This window comes from Cherax quadricarinatus, chromosome 40, assembly GCF_038502225.1.
Source record: "Cherax quadricarinatus isolate ZL_2023a chromosome 40, ASM3850222v1, whole genome shotgun sequence".
Taxonomy (NCBI): domain Eukaryota; kingdom Metazoa; phylum Arthropoda; class Malacostraca; order Decapoda; family Parastacidae; genus Cherax; species Cherax quadricarinatus.
This window is the reverse complement of record NC_091331.1, coordinates 123,600-142,387: the sequence shown is the minus strand read 5'-3', so window position 1 is coordinate 142,387 and position 18,788 is coordinate 123,600. Positions and strand designations below refer to the sequence as shown.

At 36.3% G+C, this 18,788-nt stretch overlaps 1 protein-coding gene across 4 annotated transcripts in view; it reads right to left on the bottom strand.

Annotated features, from left to right (window-relative positions):
- LOC128687143 (calcium and integrin-binding protein 1) overlaps nucleotides 1-18,788 on the bottom strand; it is a 97,916-nt gene that overhangs the window by 12,752 nt on the left and 66,376 nt on the right. For 3 of the 4 annotated variants that reach the window (XM_070092583.1, XM_070092582.1, XM_070092581.1), the window contains exons 5-7: nucleotides 11,570-11,664; nucleotides 3,995-4,098; nucleotides 3,694-3,730 (exon numbers count right to left, since the gene is read on the bottom strand). In XM_070092583.1, coding sequence (XP_069948684.1) covers nucleotides 3,709-3,730; nucleotides 3,995-4,098; nucleotides 11,570-11,664 — 221 coding nt within the window. In that variant the 3' untranslated portion in view covers nucleotides 3,694-3,708. Of the gene's footprint in view, nucleotides 1-3,255; nucleotides 3,731-3,994; nucleotides 4,099-11,569; nucleotides 11,665-18,788 lie in introns of those variants that run through there. The other variant, XM_070092580.1, reaches the window with a different exon arrangement.

The following is an 18,788-nucleotide window of genomic DNA, read 5'->3' as shown; positions in this document are numbered from 1 at the left end:
TAATAATTATTTTCTCTCGGATTTTACTCAGGAAGACACTAATAATATCCCAATAATTAGGTTTTTTAGTGGGCCTGAAGAAGATAAATTATGTAATATCACAGTCACTAGCGAAATGGTTATCAAGCAGATAGATCGGTTGAAGCAAAATAAATTGCCTGGTCCTGATGAGCTTTTTGCAAGGATTCTTAACCCCTTCAGGGTCCAAGGCCAAAATCTGAAGTGGTGCCCCAGTGTCCAAGAATTTTCCAAAAAAAAAATTTGTTATTTTTTCTTATGAAATGGTAGAGAATCTTTTTATGAAGGTAATAAAACAAAAAGTACGAAATTTGATGGAAAATTGACGAAATTATGCTCTCGCGAATTTTGATGTGTCAGCGATATTTATGAATCGGCGATTTTGCTGACTTTGACTCCCATTTTAGGCCAATTACATCATTCCAGTCGACCAAATTTTTAGCTATTTCACTAGTATTACTTCTATTCTATCGATTGAGCACAAGAAATCGCCAAGTCAACTGTTTCAACTACAAAATAAAGTGATCGGAAATTGGTAATTTGGCCAATTTATAACAAAGTTCAAAATATTCCAATTTCAAAATAGCGTCCAGAATAAACAATGTAGGTATTCCTGGCACTAAACTAACATTTCCTCGGTTCATTAGTTACGTTTTGAGGCTTTACAAATAAATTCCATTTTGATTTTTTATTCACATAATGAATTTTTATTCACACAAAAAATGAATTTTTATTCACACCAAAAAATAGAAGATTTACTGTTATGCAATATTGTAATAATTGTATAAATATCATCACCACATTTGTGAATGTATACTAGACCCACCAGCTGGCGTGTATTAGACATGTGAGGTCGTTTGTTTACTCTTGAACATCGGCAAAAATTTAACATTTCCGCTACTTTGAGCTCAGTTTCAAGCCATTTCCAGTAATAAAACCAATCAAAATCATCTCTATTTCTGTAATATGTCTTCCATTCTATCAAATGAGTCCAAGAAATTGCAAATACAACTATAAAAAACATACGAAAAAACACTGCAAAGTTGATGTTTTAATCGAAAATCTTGGTTTCAGTTTTTTTTCTCTCATTATACACAGTGTGCTGCAGGATTTGTTTTATGTGCTACACACATACTACATAGATGTATTCTCTCATATCTAGGCCCAAGTGTACCACTCACAGTTTATCAGAGTGAGCTGAGCTCATGACGTAGATCTACGGTTTGGACCCTGAACGTAAAGCCGTAGATCTACGGGACGGACCCTGAAAGGGTTAAGGAATGCAAAATGTAACTCTGTGAACCTTTAACTAATATTTTTAATTTATCTCTTCAAACAGGTGTAGTGCCTGATATGTGGAAGATGGCTAATGTAATTATTATTTTTAAAGCAGGAGACAAGTCGTTACCATCAAATTACCGCCCAATAAGCCTAATCTCAACTGTAGGCAAATTACTAGTCAATTATAGCCAATAATATAAGAAGCCATCTTGATAGGCATAATTTGATTAATGATACTCAACATGGATTCACCAGGGTCCGTTCCTGCCTAAATACTTTATTAACCTTCTTAAACAAAGCTTTTGAGGCTGTTGATCAGTATAAAGAATTCGATATTGTTTATTTAGATTTTAGTAAGGCTTTTGATAGAGTACCACATCAGAGACTGTTGAAGAAAGTGGCTGCTCATGGCGTTGGGGGAAAAGTGTTGTCATGGATCGAGTCATGGCTCACTAATAGGAAGCAGAGAGTGTGCATAAATGGGGTTAAATCTGAGTTGGGGATCTGTAACAAGTGCCGTTCCACAGGGAACAGTTTTAGGGCCATTGTTGTTTATAATATATATATAAATGACCTTGATGAGGGAATTACTAGTGACATAAGCAAATTTGCTGATGACACAAAGATAGGTAGGATAATCGATTTAGACCTTGATGTCTCGGAACTTCAGGAGGATTTAGACAAACTCAATTCGTGGTCAGAAAAGTGGCAGATGCAGTTCAATGTAGATAAATGTAAGGTTTTAAAGCTCGGAAATGTTCATAACCCTAGCACCTACCAGCGTAATAATGTTGAACTTAGCCGTATAGAATGCGAAAAGGATTTGTGGGTTATGGAAAGCAGCAACCTTAAACCAAGACAGTAGTACTACCTAAGCATGCGTAATAAGGCAAATAGATTGCTGGGATTTATATCAAGAAGTGTAAGCAACAGAAGTCCAGCGGTTATACCTCAGCTTTATACATCATTAGTAAGGCCTCACCTAGATTATGCAGCTCAGTTCTGGTCTCCATTTTACAGAATGGGCATAAATTTGTTAGAAAACATTCAGCGACGAATGACAAAATCATTTCATTGAATTAGAAATCTTCCGTATGAAGAGATATTGAAGTCCCTTAAATTACATTCACTTGTAAGACGAAGAATGAGGGGAGACATGATCGAAGTGTACAAGTGGAAGATGGGTATTAATAAAGGGGATATTAATAAGGTCTTGAGGATATCTCTCCAAGAAAGAACCCGAAATAATGGATTCAAATTAGGCAAGTTTAGATTTAGAAAGGATTTAGGAAAGTATTGATTTGGAAATAGGGTAGTTGATGAGTGGAACAGTCTGCCTAGTAGGGTTATTGAGGCTAAGACCTTGGGTAGTTTGAAATTTAGGTTCGATAAATACATGAGTGAGAGGGGTTGGATTTGAGTGGGACTTGCACATGAGTTAATAGAATTATCAAAGCTTATTCCTTGGGTAGAATTGAAAATTGAGTTGGGCAAATATTCTGTTAGTGGGATGGATTGTGAAGGGCCTGCCTAGTATGGGCTAACAGGCCTGCTGCAGTGCTCCTCCTTTCTTATGTTCTATTCTAGAAGGGACTCTGAAACATGCATTCTCAAATCCATCCACATACATTTGCCTAACCTATTTTCTATGCTACCCAAGCCATATCTTTCATAACCTTTCTTTCTTATGTACCAGCTGACTTTTCCACCACATGTATAACTACTACTATTACTCAGTACATGGGCAATATTCTAAGATTCGACTTACATCCATTTTGATTTACAACCGGTTGGTCGGAACCAAGCTTGGGCATGTCGGAAGGTACCTGTATACTGTAATTCATGCAACCCAGTTTTCTTTGGTATACATATAGTAAATACATGGTAATAATTTAATTTAGTAAAAGTAAACTTAAATGTATGGGTACTCACCAATAATGAATGATACCAACTGAATAAATTTATACAGTATTATATTTTACTTGGAAATTTTGCTGAATTTACATTAATATTTACGTTACAAAATTATTAAATTATATTTTTCTTAATATTTAGCATTGAAACACATAAAAAGTTATATTTTGCCACAGGGATTCCTGCAAACGAATATTAGTTAGTTTCTAAAGAAAAATCTGCGAATTACTGAAGCCGCGAATTCGCGGTTCTGAATTTGCGGGGGTCCACTGCATAGTACACTACTGTATAAACATTGAAAAATATACCACAAATGTTATAAATGATGTAAAGGTGACATTAAAAAAAATCTAAAGATGGATGACACAAATGCACTATCAGTATAGTATGCTCTTCGCTTAACAACCAATTCACTTACAGACCTACTCTTAGGAATGGAACCCTGTCGTTAAGTGAGGAGAGGCTGTATACAGTACTTACTTTTCCACTACTTATTCAAAGGCGAATTCTGAAAGAACTGAAAAAAAGAAATAGTGAATATTTCATATCTATTAAGTGTATCTGTAATTAAACTCATCAATATTTTTCTGTTATACATGCGTGTACATAATACAGGTATTATTTTCTATCAGAGAATTTAGTATATTTCAGTTATCTGTAGCAGATACATGTATCTCATTGAATAATTAGTGAAAATGACATGATGCAAACATGAACCCTTCAACTGTGTAATAATTGTAATGCATTTAAAATACAAGACTTTACTCTATTTAGAACTTACTCTGCAAAGTCTGGAGATTTGGAGATGACATGCTCAAACTCAGCAAAGGCCAGCATACCATCATCATCTAGATCAGCTTCCTCTAAAACTCTTGAAACCAGTGCCTGGAGAGAGAAAAATAAGAGTGAAGACATACAGTAGGACCCCGCTTTATGGCATTCCGCTAATACAGCGATTTCAAATTATGACCAAAATTTGCTATATGCCAAGTGGTCTTTCAAATACGGCACCCCCACCTGGTTTGTTTACATTCTTCGTGAGCACATCTATTTGTCTGGAAACTTTCCAAAATTTCAAGTGTTTTAAAGTTATTGCGCATTTTATATGTACTCTGATAATTATGCTTATGTGTACCTGTACCTAAATATACTTACACACTGTGCTGGCATGTAGGTACACATTAAAATCACTAAGAGTCTCCCTACTCATGATGCCATAGTAATACTATGTAATATTAATCTCTCTTGGGCACATTAAATGTCTTATTTTACATTAATAAAGACATTTTCATTAATCCATCTATGATACTTTCTTCAAAATTATATAAGAAACACGTTACATAGCATATAAACATTATACATACACCCACAGAATAAAAATTGACATAAATACGAGATTTGTTTACAAAGCGGCTCTGTAGGAGTGTCGGAAGAATGACGTTTTCTCTAGTCAAACACTGGGGGGATAACTGTAGATAAATATTCCTTTCGTATGCCTTCCCTCTATATATATAGCAATTCATGACTCTTGTGGGTTTAGTGCTTCTTTTTTATTATGATTATAATAATAATAACTTGCAATAATAATTTGTAATAATAACTTGTAATAATAATAATTTTTAATAATTTGTAATAATAATAATAATATCAATAATTTGTCAGAGCATCATTCCTTCTAAAAATTACATAAGAATGGAAGTGTTGGTCTTTATTTATTCTACTGTATCATTGTGGAAACAACTTGTACACAATGTAAGGCGTTTGTATGAAGGTTTACGAACCACAACCAGACGCATCGTCTGTTGGTTTATATAGTGGGTGGGGTGGACAGGCTGGCTTCCCTACACTACCTTACCTACCACACCACTTTCTACAAATAAATACTTTTCACCTTTCACCCTACATTAAGACTACAAATATTTTAAGGTAAGTAATGAGTGTACTGTATATGCATTTTATCACTCTATTTAAGCATCGTCGTAGTATGTGTGGTTGGGGGTGGCCAGGAGGGCTTCCACACCTAACTTCTTATAGTAAATGGTACTCACCTTTTGCCCTACATTAAGACTACGAATATTTTGAGGTAAATAATGAGTGTACTGTGTGTGTATTTTACTTCTTATTGTTTTTTAATGCATAAGTTCTATTGCTAACTTAACCCTTAAACTGTCCAAACGTAGATCTACGTCTTTTCAACATTTGAAAGTATGTAAAAGAAGTAGATCTTCTTTTCTTTTTTTACATTTGAAAACGTGTAAAAAACTTTGATCTACGTTTTTTTTTTTGTTATATTTGAAGATATGTAAAAAAAACGTAGATCTATGTGGTAATCAGTCCCTCAGCCTTGAGTCGATGTGGTCAGTCCATCAATCTTGAAAAGAATACAGCATATCTTCTTCGTATAGACTGATGAAGCCACTGTGTGGCAAAACGTTTCCTCAATAAGATACCCAAGTGTTGCATATGTATCTAATTAATCAACTTGTCGGTTCTCTGAACCATTCATCTACATTCCTGTCTGACACAGCAACATCTTGTGATCTTAATACAGGGAATTCTTCACTCGCCTAACCCTTGGGCATGACCTACTTCCACACTGGACAAATGTGATACCACCTACAACTGCTGCACCTCTCTTGCCTACGGTATATAAGCTACTTCTCCGGAGATATGCTGCATTCTTTTCAAAATTGATTGACTGACCACATCGACTCAAGGCTGAGGGACTGATTACCTCATACTCCTCCTGTTCTTCACCATTCTTCTTTGTATGGACTGATGAAGCCACTGTGTGGCAAAATGTTTCCTCAATAAAGATACCCAAGTGTTGCATATGTGTCTAATTTATCAAGACAAAATTTACACTGGTTATGAGAAATGACCATGTTCAGTTTCCATAATGCCAAAGTCATCACTTTGAGTGGAATGCCCAAATACTTTGCATAATGAGGAGCTTTCCTTAGAATATGCAATTCCACTGCAACCTCCATATATTCTAATGGAAATACAGTAGGGTCCCACTTATACGGCAGGTTAGGCTCCAGGCTACCACCGTAAAGTGGAACACCCTTTTTTTCCACTTATAAATGCATACAAACACTAGATAACAAGTTTACACTAACATATATTAAGTTAGCAATAGAACCAGGCATCAAAAAACAATAAAAAAGTACAATACACACATAGTGCACTCATTACTTACCTTAAAATATTTATAGTCTTAATCTAGGGTGAGACAAGTAGTATTTATTGTAAGAAATCAAGTGTAGTATGTATGGTAGTCAGCCGGGCTACCATACCAGGCCACATAATATTCTATTACATTTAAACATCCTAGAGCGATAAAATGCATATACAGTTTACTCATTACTTACCTTAAAATATTTGTAGTCTTAATCTAGGGTGAGATGAGTAGTATTTATTGTAAAAAATCAAGTGCGGTATGTATGTAGTCAGCCGGGCTACCATACCAGGCCAACCCACCCACACATACTATTCTATGATATTTAAGCATCCCAGAGCAATAAAATGTATATACAGTTCACTCATTACTTACCTTAAAATATTTGTAGTCTTAATGTAGGGTCAGGAGTAAGTAAATGAGATAAAACGTATAAATGAGAGAGAGAAAGAATGAGTGCATGAGAGAGGACAGGCGCAGAGTTATGTAAACAAACCAGGCGAACGTAAGTTTTGTAAACCAAAAAAGTGTACACGTCTGGTTTGTGTACAAGTTACATTGTGTACAAGTTGTCTCTACATTGATACGGTAGAATAAATAAAGAACACTCCCATTCTCATGTAACATCATTTTGAGAAGAAATAATGCTCTGAGTGAAGGCAATGGAAATAAGTCACTCTGACTTTTTTGGGTTATCCTGGGTTCTCTACACATATATTGTTATGTATGATAATCTATGTAACTGTATTTGTGTATACCTGAATAAACTTGCATACATACGAAAGGAATAATTTTCTACAGTTACCCCCAGTAACACATTTTCTCTTATGTTAGATTAGAGAAAATGTTATTCTTGGCATCACATGTACAAGTTATCTGGCTACCACATCTCATATTTATGTTTATTTATTCTATTGTGGGGTGTATTTATCATCGTTTTATGTTATGTATAGTGTTTATTATATAATTTTGAAAAAAATATCATGGATGGATTAATGAAAATGTATATATTAACGTAATATACGACATTTAATGAGACTCGGTGATTATTATTATTATTTCTAATATGGCGTCACTTGTGCAAGTCGTCTGCTACCACATCTCACATTTATGTTTATTTATTCTACTGTGGGGTGTAGTGATCATATTTATATGTTATGCATCGTGTTTATTATATAAATTTGAAAAAATATCATAGATGGATTAACGAAAATGTGTATATTAACGTAATATACGACATTTAAATGAGACTCGATGATTATTATCATTACTAATATGACGTCTGTAGACCTAAGAGACTCTTACTGATTTTAATGTGTACCTGCATGCCAGCACAGTATGTAAGTTTATTTAGGTACAAGTATACATATGTATAATTATCAGAGTATATATAAAATGTAGGTAGTAGGTTGGTAGACAGCAACCACCCAGGGAAGTACTACCGTCCTGCCAGATGACTGTGAAACAGAAACCTGAAACTGTTTTGCATGATGGTAGGATTGCTGGTTTCTTTTTCTGTCTCATAAACACGCAAGATAACAGGGATATCCTGCTACTCCTACTTACACTTTGGTCACACTTCACAGACACGCACATGCATATATATATACATACATCTAGGTTTTTCCCCTTTTTTCTAAATAGCTCTTGTTCTTCTTTATTTCTTCTATTGTCCATGGGGAAGTGGAAAAGAATCTTTCCTCCGTAAGCCATGTGTGTCGTATGAGGCAACTAAAATGCCGGGAGCAATGGGCTAGTAACCCCTTCTCCTGTAAACATTTACTAAAAAAGAGAAGAAGAAAAACTTTATAAAACTGGGATGCTTGAATGTGCGTGGATGTAGTGCGGATGACAAGAAACAGATGATTGCTGATGTTATGAATGAAAAGAAGTTGGATGTCCTGGCCCTAAGCGAAACAAAGCTGAAGGGGGAAGGGGGGTTTCGGTGGGGGGAAATAAATGGGATTAAATCTGGAGTATGTGAGAGAGTTAGAGCAAAGGAAGGGGTAGCAGTAATGTTCAATGATCAGTTATGGAAGGAGAAAAGAGAATATGAATGTGTAAATGCAAGAATTAAGTGGATTAAAGTAAAGGTTGGATGTGAGAAGTGGGTCATAATAAGCGTGTATGCACCTGGAGAAGAGAGGAATGCAGAGGAGAGAGAGAGATTTTGGGAGATGTTAAGTGAATGTATAGGAGCCTTTGAACCAAGTGAGAGAGTAATTGTGGCAGGGGACCTGAATGCTAAAGTAGGAGAAACTTTTAGAGAGGGTGTGGTAGGTAAGTTTGGGGTGCCAGGTGTAAATGATAATGGGAGCCCTTTGATTGAACTTTGTATAGAAAGGGGTTTAGTTATAGGTAATACATATTTTAAGAAAAAGAGGATAAATAAGTATACAAGATATGATGTAGGGCGAACTGACAGTAGTTTGTTGGATTATGTATTGGTAGATAAAAGACTGTTGAGTAGACTTCAGGATGTACATGTTTATAGAGGGGCCACAGATATATCAGATCACTTTATAGTTGTAGCTACACTGAGAGTAAAAGGTAGATGGGATACAAGGAGAATAGAAGCATCAGGGAAGAAAGAGGTGAAGGTTTATAAACTAAAAGAGGAGGCAATTAGGGAAAGATATAAACAGCTTATGGAGGATAGATGGGCTAATGAGAGCATAGGCAATGGGGTCGAAGAGGTATGGGGTAGGTTTAAAAATGTAGTGTTAAAGTGTTCAGCAGAAGTTTGTGGTTACAGGAAAGTGGGTGCGGGAGGGAAGAGGAGCAATTGGTGGAATGATGATGTAAAGAGAGTAGTAAGGGAGAAAAAGTTAGCATATGAGAAGTTTTTACAAAGTAGAAGTGATGCAAGGAGGGAAGAGTATATGGAGAAAAAGAGAGAGGTTAAGAGAGTGGTGAAGCAATGTAAAAAGAGAGCAAATGAGAGAGTGGGTGAGATGTTATCAACAAATTTTGTTGAAAATAAGAAAAAGTTTTGGAGTGAGATTAACAAGTTAAGGAAGCCTAGAAAACAAATGGATTTGTCAGTTAAAAATAGGAGAGGAGAGTTATTAAATGTAGAGTTAGAGGTATTGGGAAGATGGAGGGAATATTTTGAGGAATTGTTAAATGTTGATGAAGATAGGGAAGCTGCGATTTCGAGTATAGGGCAAGGAGGAATAACATCTTGTAGGAGTGAGGAAGAGCCAGTTGTGAGTGTGGGGGAAGTTCGTGAGGCAGTAGGTAAAATGAAAGGGGGTAAGGCAGCCGGGATTGATGGGATAAAGATAGAAATGTTAAAAGCAGGTGGGGATATAGTTTTGGAGTGGTTGGTGCAATTATTTAATAAATGTATGGAAGAGGGTAAGGTACCTAGGGATTGGCAGAGAGCATGCATAGTTCCTTTGTATAAAGGCAAAGGGGTCAAAAGAGAGTGCAAAAATTATAGGGGGATAAGTTTGTTGAGTGTACCTGGTAAAGTGTATGGTAGAATTATTATTGAAAGAATTAAGAGTAAGACGGAGAATAGGATAGCAGATGAACAAGGAGGCTTTAGGAAAGGTAGGGGGTGTGTGGACCAGGTGTTTACAGTGAAACATATAAGTGAACAGTATTTAGATAAGGCTAAAGAGGTCTTTGTGGCATTTATGGATTTGGAAAAGGCGTATGATAGGGTGGATAGGGGGGCAATGTGGCAGATGTTGCAGGTGTATGGTGTAGGAGGTAGGTTACTGAAAGCAGTGAAGAGTTTTTACGAGGATAGTGAGGCTCAAGTTAGAGTATGTAGGAAAGAGGGAAATTATTTCCCAGAAAAAGTAGGCCTTAGACAGGGATGTGTGATGTCACCATGGTTGTTTAATATATTTATAGATGGGGTTGTGAGAGAAGTAAATGTGAGGGTCTTGACAAGAGGCGTGGAGTTAAAAGATAAAGAATCACACATAAAGTGGGAGTTGTCACAGTTGCTCTTTGTTGATGACACTGTGCTCTTGGGAGATTCTGAAGAGAAGTTGCAGAGATTGGTGGATGAATTTGGTAGGGTGTGCAAAAGAAGAAAATTAAAAGTGAATACAGGAAAGAGTAAGGTTATGAGGATAACAAAAAGATTAAGTGATGAAAGATTTGATATCAGATTGGAGGGAGAGAGTATGGAGGAGGTGAATGTATTCAGATATTTGGGAGTGGACTTGTCAGCGGATGGGTCTATGAAGGATGAGGTGAATCATAGAATTGATGAGGGGAAAAGGGTGAGTGGTGCACTTAGGAGTCTGTGGAGACAAAGAACTTTGTCCTTGGAGGCAAAGAGGGGAATGTATGAGAGTATAGTTTTACCAACGCTCTTATATGCGTGTGAAGCATGGGTGATGAATGTTGCAGCGAGGAGAAGGCTGGAGGCAGTGGAGATGTCATGTCTGAGGGCAATGTGTGGTGTGAATATAATGCAGAGAATTCGTAGTTTGGAAGTTAGGAGAAGGTGCAGGATTACCAAAACTGTTGTCCAGAGGGCTGAGGAAGGGTTGTTGAGGTGGTTCGGACATGTAGAGAGAATGGAGCGAAACAGAATGACTTCAAGAGTGTATCAGTCTGTAGTGGAAGGAAGGCGGGGTAGGGGTCGGCCTAGGAAAGGTTGGAGGGAGGGGGTAAAGGAGGTTTTGTGTGCGAAGGGCTTGGACTTCCAGCAGGTGTGCGTGAGCGTGTTTGATAGGAGTGAATGGAGACTTCTAGACTGTTGTATTCTGAGCACCTCTGCAAAAACAGTGATAATGTGCGAGTATATATAAAATATGAAATAACTTTTAAAAACACTTGAAATTTTGGAGATTCCGGACAAAATGGAGAGACTTAGTGCTTACAGATCTCACAGAGAATGTAAACAAACCGGGTGGGGCACGATGACCATATTAGAAAGTCAGGTGGGGGGAGCCATATATCGAATTTTGGTCATAATTTGAAATGACCGTATTAGCGGAACGCCGTAAAGCAAAACGCCGTAAAGCTGTATTTATCTTTTTCTTTTAAGATGTCACAAGCGCAGTAATATATACTATGGCAAGTGTCTGCAAAATTGGCACTGATGAGTTAATATTTGATAAGAATCAACCTAACTTTAGAGTCCTCTTAAATACCAATGATTTTTGAACTCATTTATCTACTGAAAATTATTTAATTTGCACTTACCTCCATATCTCCTGGTGAAAAACGCTGTGGGCTTACAAGCTTTGTAATGGTCTCTTCAAGGTCTCTCCGACCTAGATAATCATCACCATCGAAGTCTGAAACATCACAACAATTCCGAGTAATTTTTGTTCCATGCATCTACATGTATCACGAGTTAATTGAAGATAAAAATAACATCAAACTTCTTCTTTAACACACCGGCTGTTTTCCACTGATGTAGGGTGACCAAAAAAAAAATATTTTTCTTTTTTTTTTCATTTCGTAAGAGGTTACAAGCACCAAGTTTGTGGCCTTTTAGTTGCCTCTTTCAACATGCATAGCTCATGGAGGAAGGATTCTTCTCCATAAGCCATGGAGACATTCAACCTTAGATTAATAGAAAAAAAATTAAGACTTTATGCTTTCAACATTAGTACTTTTTTTATAAGGTATAGCAACATGCATCTACACAGTAATAATTAGTACAGCATTTTATTTTACAAATGTACGTAAAATAAACTACACATTTAGATCAATGCTGTATGACCCTTGTGGATTTAGTGCTTAATTTTTATTGTAATAATAATAATAATTTTTTTTTTTCAACAAACCAGCTGTATCCCACCAAGGCAGGGTGGCCCAAAAAGAAAAACGAAAGTTTCTCTTCTTAAATTTAGTAATTTATACAGAAGAAGGGGTTACTAGGCCCTTACAACACGCATGGCTTACGGAGGAAGAATTCTGTTCCACCTCCCCATGGAGATAAGAGGAAATAAACAAGAACAAGAACTAGAAAGAAAATAGAAGAAAACCCAGAGGAGTGTGTATATATATATGCTTGTACATGTATGTGTAGTGTGACCTAAGTGTACGTAGAAGTAGCAAGATGTACCTAAAATCTTGCATGTTTAAGAGACAGAAAAAAGACACCAGCAATCCTACCATCATGTAAAACAATTACAGTATTCCGTTTTACACTCACTTGGCAGGACGGTAGTACCTCCCTGGGTGGTTGCTGTCTACCAACCTACTACCTACAATAATAATAATAATAATAATAATAATAATAATAATAATAATAATACAAATTAACATTTTTTTATTAACAGGAAATAACTGACATCGAACAATAGTGTTCAAATACAGTGATGTATAAAAACCATTTCATACATTCATACATTTTTGCTGAACAGATATAAGAATAAATATCAAGTCAGTCATTCAGCAGTTCATATACAGAATCAAGTACATAAGTATGCCATTTAATTTTTGTTTTTATATATAAAAATGTGATTACATTAGAAAGTGTTTATAAAGGAAATTCAGTGCAATAAAAAAATAATAAGGAACATAAACTGGTTGAAGTTAGATCTAAAGACAAAGGTTTTGATTATTTATTCAACATGCACTGTGGGGGGGGGGGATATTGCAGTTACAAGGGTCATTTGCTGTGTGATGCCTCTGCATTTCTGTCAAGCCAGCTAGAGAATGAGCGATGGTGAATGGTTTCCTTCTTTGCATCACCCTACATTGCTGGGAAATGATGAAAGTGTTAAAACAATTTGGTGTACTAATATGTATATGAAGTACTGTACTGTTTACATTTAGTGTATGTGATGTCTATCTTTAACCCTTACAAGGTCTGTTCAGTAGTACTACAGCTTTGAGCTCAGGGTCTGTGTAGTAGAACTACATGAGCAGTTCAGCTTGCTCAGATAAGCAGTGAGCAGTAAATCTGGGCCCATATTTGAGAGAATGGATCTATGCAGTAAGTGTGCACCATATAAAAAAATTCCTGTGCCACACTGTGCATAATGGGAAAAAAAACAACTGTTTTTGGTTTAAAAAAGCAACTTAGTGGTATATTTTTGGGTAGTTTTTATTGTTGTATTCTCAGTTTGTTGGTATCATTTTATAGAATGGAAGATATATTACAGAAATAGAAATGATTTTGACTCCTGAATTCGTAATAACATGATTGCAAACAAACCACTGTACAAATGGGGCTCAAACTCATGCAAGTGAGTCATAAAACTCCAGGTCAGCATGTAAGCCACTTGCATTTATGGCCACAGTGGAACCCATGCTAACCTCCATATGGTGTATAAATATACCTAGTTGGATGAATCTTATTGTAGCCAGCTGGCCCAGTGGCTTATGTGCTGGCCTGGAATTTTATGACTCACCTGCCATGAGTTTGAACCTCACCCCTACCATGGTTTGTTTGCAACCATGTTATTAGGATTTCATGAGTCATGATGATGGCTTTGAGAAGACTTGAGCTAGAGTTCATCATGGCCATACTGGCGGGAGATTCATCAGTAAAAACTTGCATTTGTGGTCACAGTGGGACACATGCTAATTTCCCTATGGTGTATAAATATACGTACCTAGTTGGATGAATCTTACTGCAGCCAGCTGGCCCAGTGGCTTATGTGCTGGACTGGAGTTTTACAACTCGCTTGCCATGAGTTTGAGCCCCACCCATACCATGGTTTAAGAGATGATTTTGAGTGGTTTTAGGACTGTCAGTAGCTTTAAACTGAGCTCAAAGTAATGAAAATGTTTGATTTTTGCCGATATTCCAGAGGACACAAATTATGACGCTCGTCCAATACGAGTCCAATTGGTCAGTCTAATACACGTTCATGAATACGCTGACATTATTTATACAGTTATTACAATAATGCAGTAGTCTGCATAACAGTAAATCTTCTATTTTTTGTGTGAATAAAATTCAAAATGGAGAGGCCTAGGGACATAACTACAATAGACCCTTATATTACACGGCAGTTACATTCCTGAAAATGTTGTGTTAGATAAAATCCGTGTTAGATGAACTGAAGAACTTATGGGAAAAATAAGGTTACGTTCCTAAGAGCCCCAAAAAAGCCAAACAACTTTTTTAGAGACTTCCAGATCTTACAAAAATAAAAGTGAATATGTAATTGTTGTTCATTGTCATGACATATTATGTTGTTTTTACTGCTTAAGACTACAAATGCAACAGAAATAATAGTACAGGTACCATCTGACTTACGACCTAGTTCGGTTCCGACCAACCAGTCGTAAATCGAAATGGACGCAAGTCGAATCTTACTACTGAACATCAACATCACATTTTTGTAATGACTTTATTTTATTGTTTTATTTTAGTATTTCATTTTTTACTTTACTTTTTATGCTGTTAGTACTGTATTTTATACTGTAAGGTTTAGGATAAGCACTGTGTACAACACAAACAATTGTTTATTTCCCAGAAATTTGACATACAAAACACGGTCATAAGTCAAATGGTCGTATGTCGAGCAGGTCGTAAGTCGGATGGTAGGTGTACATGTATTTCTTACCTTAAATTGTGGGTGCTGGTGTTTGACGATGATTGTGAAGAGAGTGGAGAGTTATGCTGTGGCCCTACTGGGCTGAGGTGGATGGTAGAGGCTCTGGTACTGAAGTCAATGGTTGTACTGGAGTGTGTATAAATTCTGTAATGGATTTCTGGGCTATTTTACTCTGCAGTACATTATACAGCTGACGATAAGGCATCAGCTGCTTTAGACACCGTTTCAGAGCACTGCTTCTAGATTTCTCAGAGTCATCTTCAGTGAAAAAGTCTATGCCACTAAAGTCAGTCAGTAAGTTAATCAAGTCAGTCAAGTCAGTCATTCAAGTCAGTAAGTCATTCAAGTCAGTAAGTCATTCAAGTCAGTCAGTCAGTAAAGTCAATCAAATCAGCAAATTGGTCAAGTCAGTCAGTCAAGTAAGCCAGTAAGTCAATCATGTAAGTCAGTAATTCAGTCATGTCAGTAAGTCAGTCAAGTAAGTCAGTCAAGTAAGTCAGTCAAGTAAGTCTGTCAAGTAAGTCTGTCAAGTAAGTCTGTCAAGTAAGTCTGTCAAGTAAGTCTGTCAAGTAAGTCTGTCAAGTAAGTCTGTCAAGTAAGTCTGTCAAGTAAGTCTGTCAAGTAAGTCTGTCAAGTAAGTCTGTCAAGTAAGTCTGTCAAGTAAGTCTGTCAAGTCTGTCTGTCAAGTAAGTCCATCAAGTAAGTCTGTCAGTCAAATAAGTTAGTTATTCACCACACAAACTCATTCTTTTTAACTGTACAAACTGGAGACAGCGGTTTCACCCATAGCAAGGCGGTGGCTTGAGCTAGGGAAATATCCCCCAGGAGACACTACAAATATTTTCTCCTCCTGCAAACTGAACTGTGTTAATTTTATGAAGTGTTATATAAAATTATGCTGTGATTTTTCAATAGTGTAATAACCAAAACATGCCAAATAAATCTGTGTAATATAAGGGTCTACTGTAATGAACAGAGAAAATGTTTTAGTGCCTGGAATGTCTCCATTGTTTATTATGTACCCTACTTTTAAAATGGCAATTTTTCAATTTTGTGTAAAATTGGCCAAATTATATGCATATAATTACCAATTTCTAATCACTTTATTGGATAGTTGAAATAGGTAAATGGGAAGTTTCTAGTACTCAATCAAAAGAATGGAAATAGCGATGAATTTGGTCAACTGCTACAATGGAACTGGCCTAAAACAGGACTCAAGCGATAATTCCCCAAGTTTTCCATCAAATTTCATACTTTTGGTTTCATTACCTTGGAATTTTTTTTTTAAATTCTTGGATCCTGAAAGCAATTTTCAGATCAGGGGTCTGGACTCTGAAAGGGTTAATGCTTCTGTAAGTCTTCACACTTACCATACTAGTAAAACTAATACAGCAGGGCCGCACTTATACAGCAGGTTAGGTTCCAGGCTACTGCCGGAAAATGGTCATCACCGGAAAGCAGAACGCCATTTGTTTCCACTGATGAATGTCAGATAATAAGTTTACACTAACATATAATAAGTTAGCAATAGAAGACATTAAAAAACAATAAAAAGTAAAATATACACACAGTACACTCATTAATTACCTCAAAATATTTGTAGTCTTAGTGTAGGGTGAGAAGTGAGTAGTGTTTATTGTAAGAAGTTAGGTGTGGTAGGTATGGTAGCCAGCCAGGCCACCCCACCCTACCCACACATAATATACTTCGACATTTAACCCTTTGAGGGTCCTAACCGTAGATCTACTCTGATAAGCTGTGAGCGGTAAATTTGGGCCTAGATATGAGAGAATACATCACACAGTGCATAATGAGAGAAAAAAAACTGAGACCGTAATTTTCGATTAAAACAGTGACTTTGCAGTGTTTTTTCGTATGTTTTTTATAGTTGTATGTGCGGTTTCTTGGTCACATTTGATAGAATGGAAGATATATTACAGAAATAGAGATGATTTTGATTGGTTTTAGTAATGAAAATGGGTTGAAATTGAGCTCAAAATAGCAGAAATGCTAAATTTTTGCCGATGTTCAAGAGTAAACAAATGATCCCACATGTCTAATACACGCCAGCTGGTGGGTCTAATATACGTTCACAAATGTGGTGATATTATTTAGACAATTATTACAGTATTGAATAACAGTAAATCTTCTATTTTTTGGTTTGAAAAAAATTCATTATGTGAATAAAAAATAAAAATGGAATTCATTTGTAAAGCCTGAAAACGTAACTAATGAACAGAGGAAATGTTAATTTAGTTCCAGGAATGTCTGCATTGTTTATTCTGGACCCTATTTTGAAATTAGAATATTTTGAACTTTGCATTAAATTGGCTAAATTACCAATTTCCAATCAATTTATTTTGTAGTTGAAACAGTTGACTTGGCGATTTCTTGTGCTCAATCAATAGAATAGAAGTAATACTAGTCTTCTTCTTCTTGATGATTTGCCGGTACTTCCGACCCGGGTCTTCTCCAGATGGTGACCCGGCAGTAATACTAGTGAAATAGCTAAGAATTTGGTCGACTGGAGTAATATAATTGGCCTAAAATGGGAGTTTAAGTCGGCAAAATCACCGATGTGTAAATATCGACGACACATCAAAATTCGCGAGCATAACTTCGTCAATTTTCCATCAAATTTCGTGCTTTTTGTTTTATTACCTTCGGAAAAATATTCTCTACCACTTCATAAGGAAAAATAACAATTTTTTTTTTTTTAAATTCTTGGACACTGGTGTGCACTTTGAAATTTGGCCTTCAGACCCTGAAAGGGTTAAAGAGCTATAGAGCGATAAAATGCATATAGTGTACACTCAATACTTACCTAAAAATATTTGTAGCCTTAATGTAGGATGAGAAGTGAGTAGTGTTTATTTATTATTAGGTGTGGTAGGTATGGTAGCCAGCCAGGCCACCCCACCCTACCCACACATAATATACAGTAGGACTCCACTTTACGGCGGGTTAGGTTCCAGGCTAATGCCGGAAAGCAGACATCGCCGGAAAGCAGAACACCATTTTTTCCATTTATAAATGCATATAAATGCCAGACAACAAGTTTACACTAAATTAAATTAAATTAGTAATAGAATTAGGCATTAAAAACACACAAAGTAAAATACATTCACAGTACATTCATTACTTATCTTAAAGTATTTGTAATCTTAATGTAGGGAGAGAGGTGTGTAGTACTTATTTGTAGGAAGTCACGTGTAGGTAGCCCTGGCTCCCCGTCTCATACTTAATATACAATATTTACAACATCCCAGAGTTAAAATACACATAAAATTCACTCACTATTTACCTTAAAATATGTGTAGTCTTAATGTAGGAAGAGAGGTGAGTAGTATTTATTTGTAGGAAGTCAGTGTAGGTAGCCTGTAGGTAGCCGGTAGGTGTAGCCCGCCTGGGCTACATCTACCGGCTACCTACACCGTGGCCCAGAGCCATATTATTAGCATCGACATACCTTGTTCACTGAATTTAATCGTTTCTAACAACTACCTTTAGATGCCATCATAAACGGAGGGAGAAGTAATGAATAATTCATGCCGAAAATTGTAAACAAAATCGGAGTGGGGGAGTGGCTGGGCCAAACGCAAATTCATACACGTTTTCTCTGGTGGCTGAGCAGAGAAAACGTAATGTTATCCCTCCTCCCGGCTACCACACAGGTCCACAAGTATTATCAGAGCACATACAAAATATTCAATAAATCCCAGACAACAAGTTTACACTAACTTATATTAAGTTAGCAATAGAAATAGGCATTAAAAACACAATAAAAGGTAAGATACACACAGAGTACACTTATTACTTACCTAAAATATTAATATAAATGTGTGAGAGCTAAGTGGCAGGGTGTTTATTGAATAAAATCAGAATGGCACACTATCATC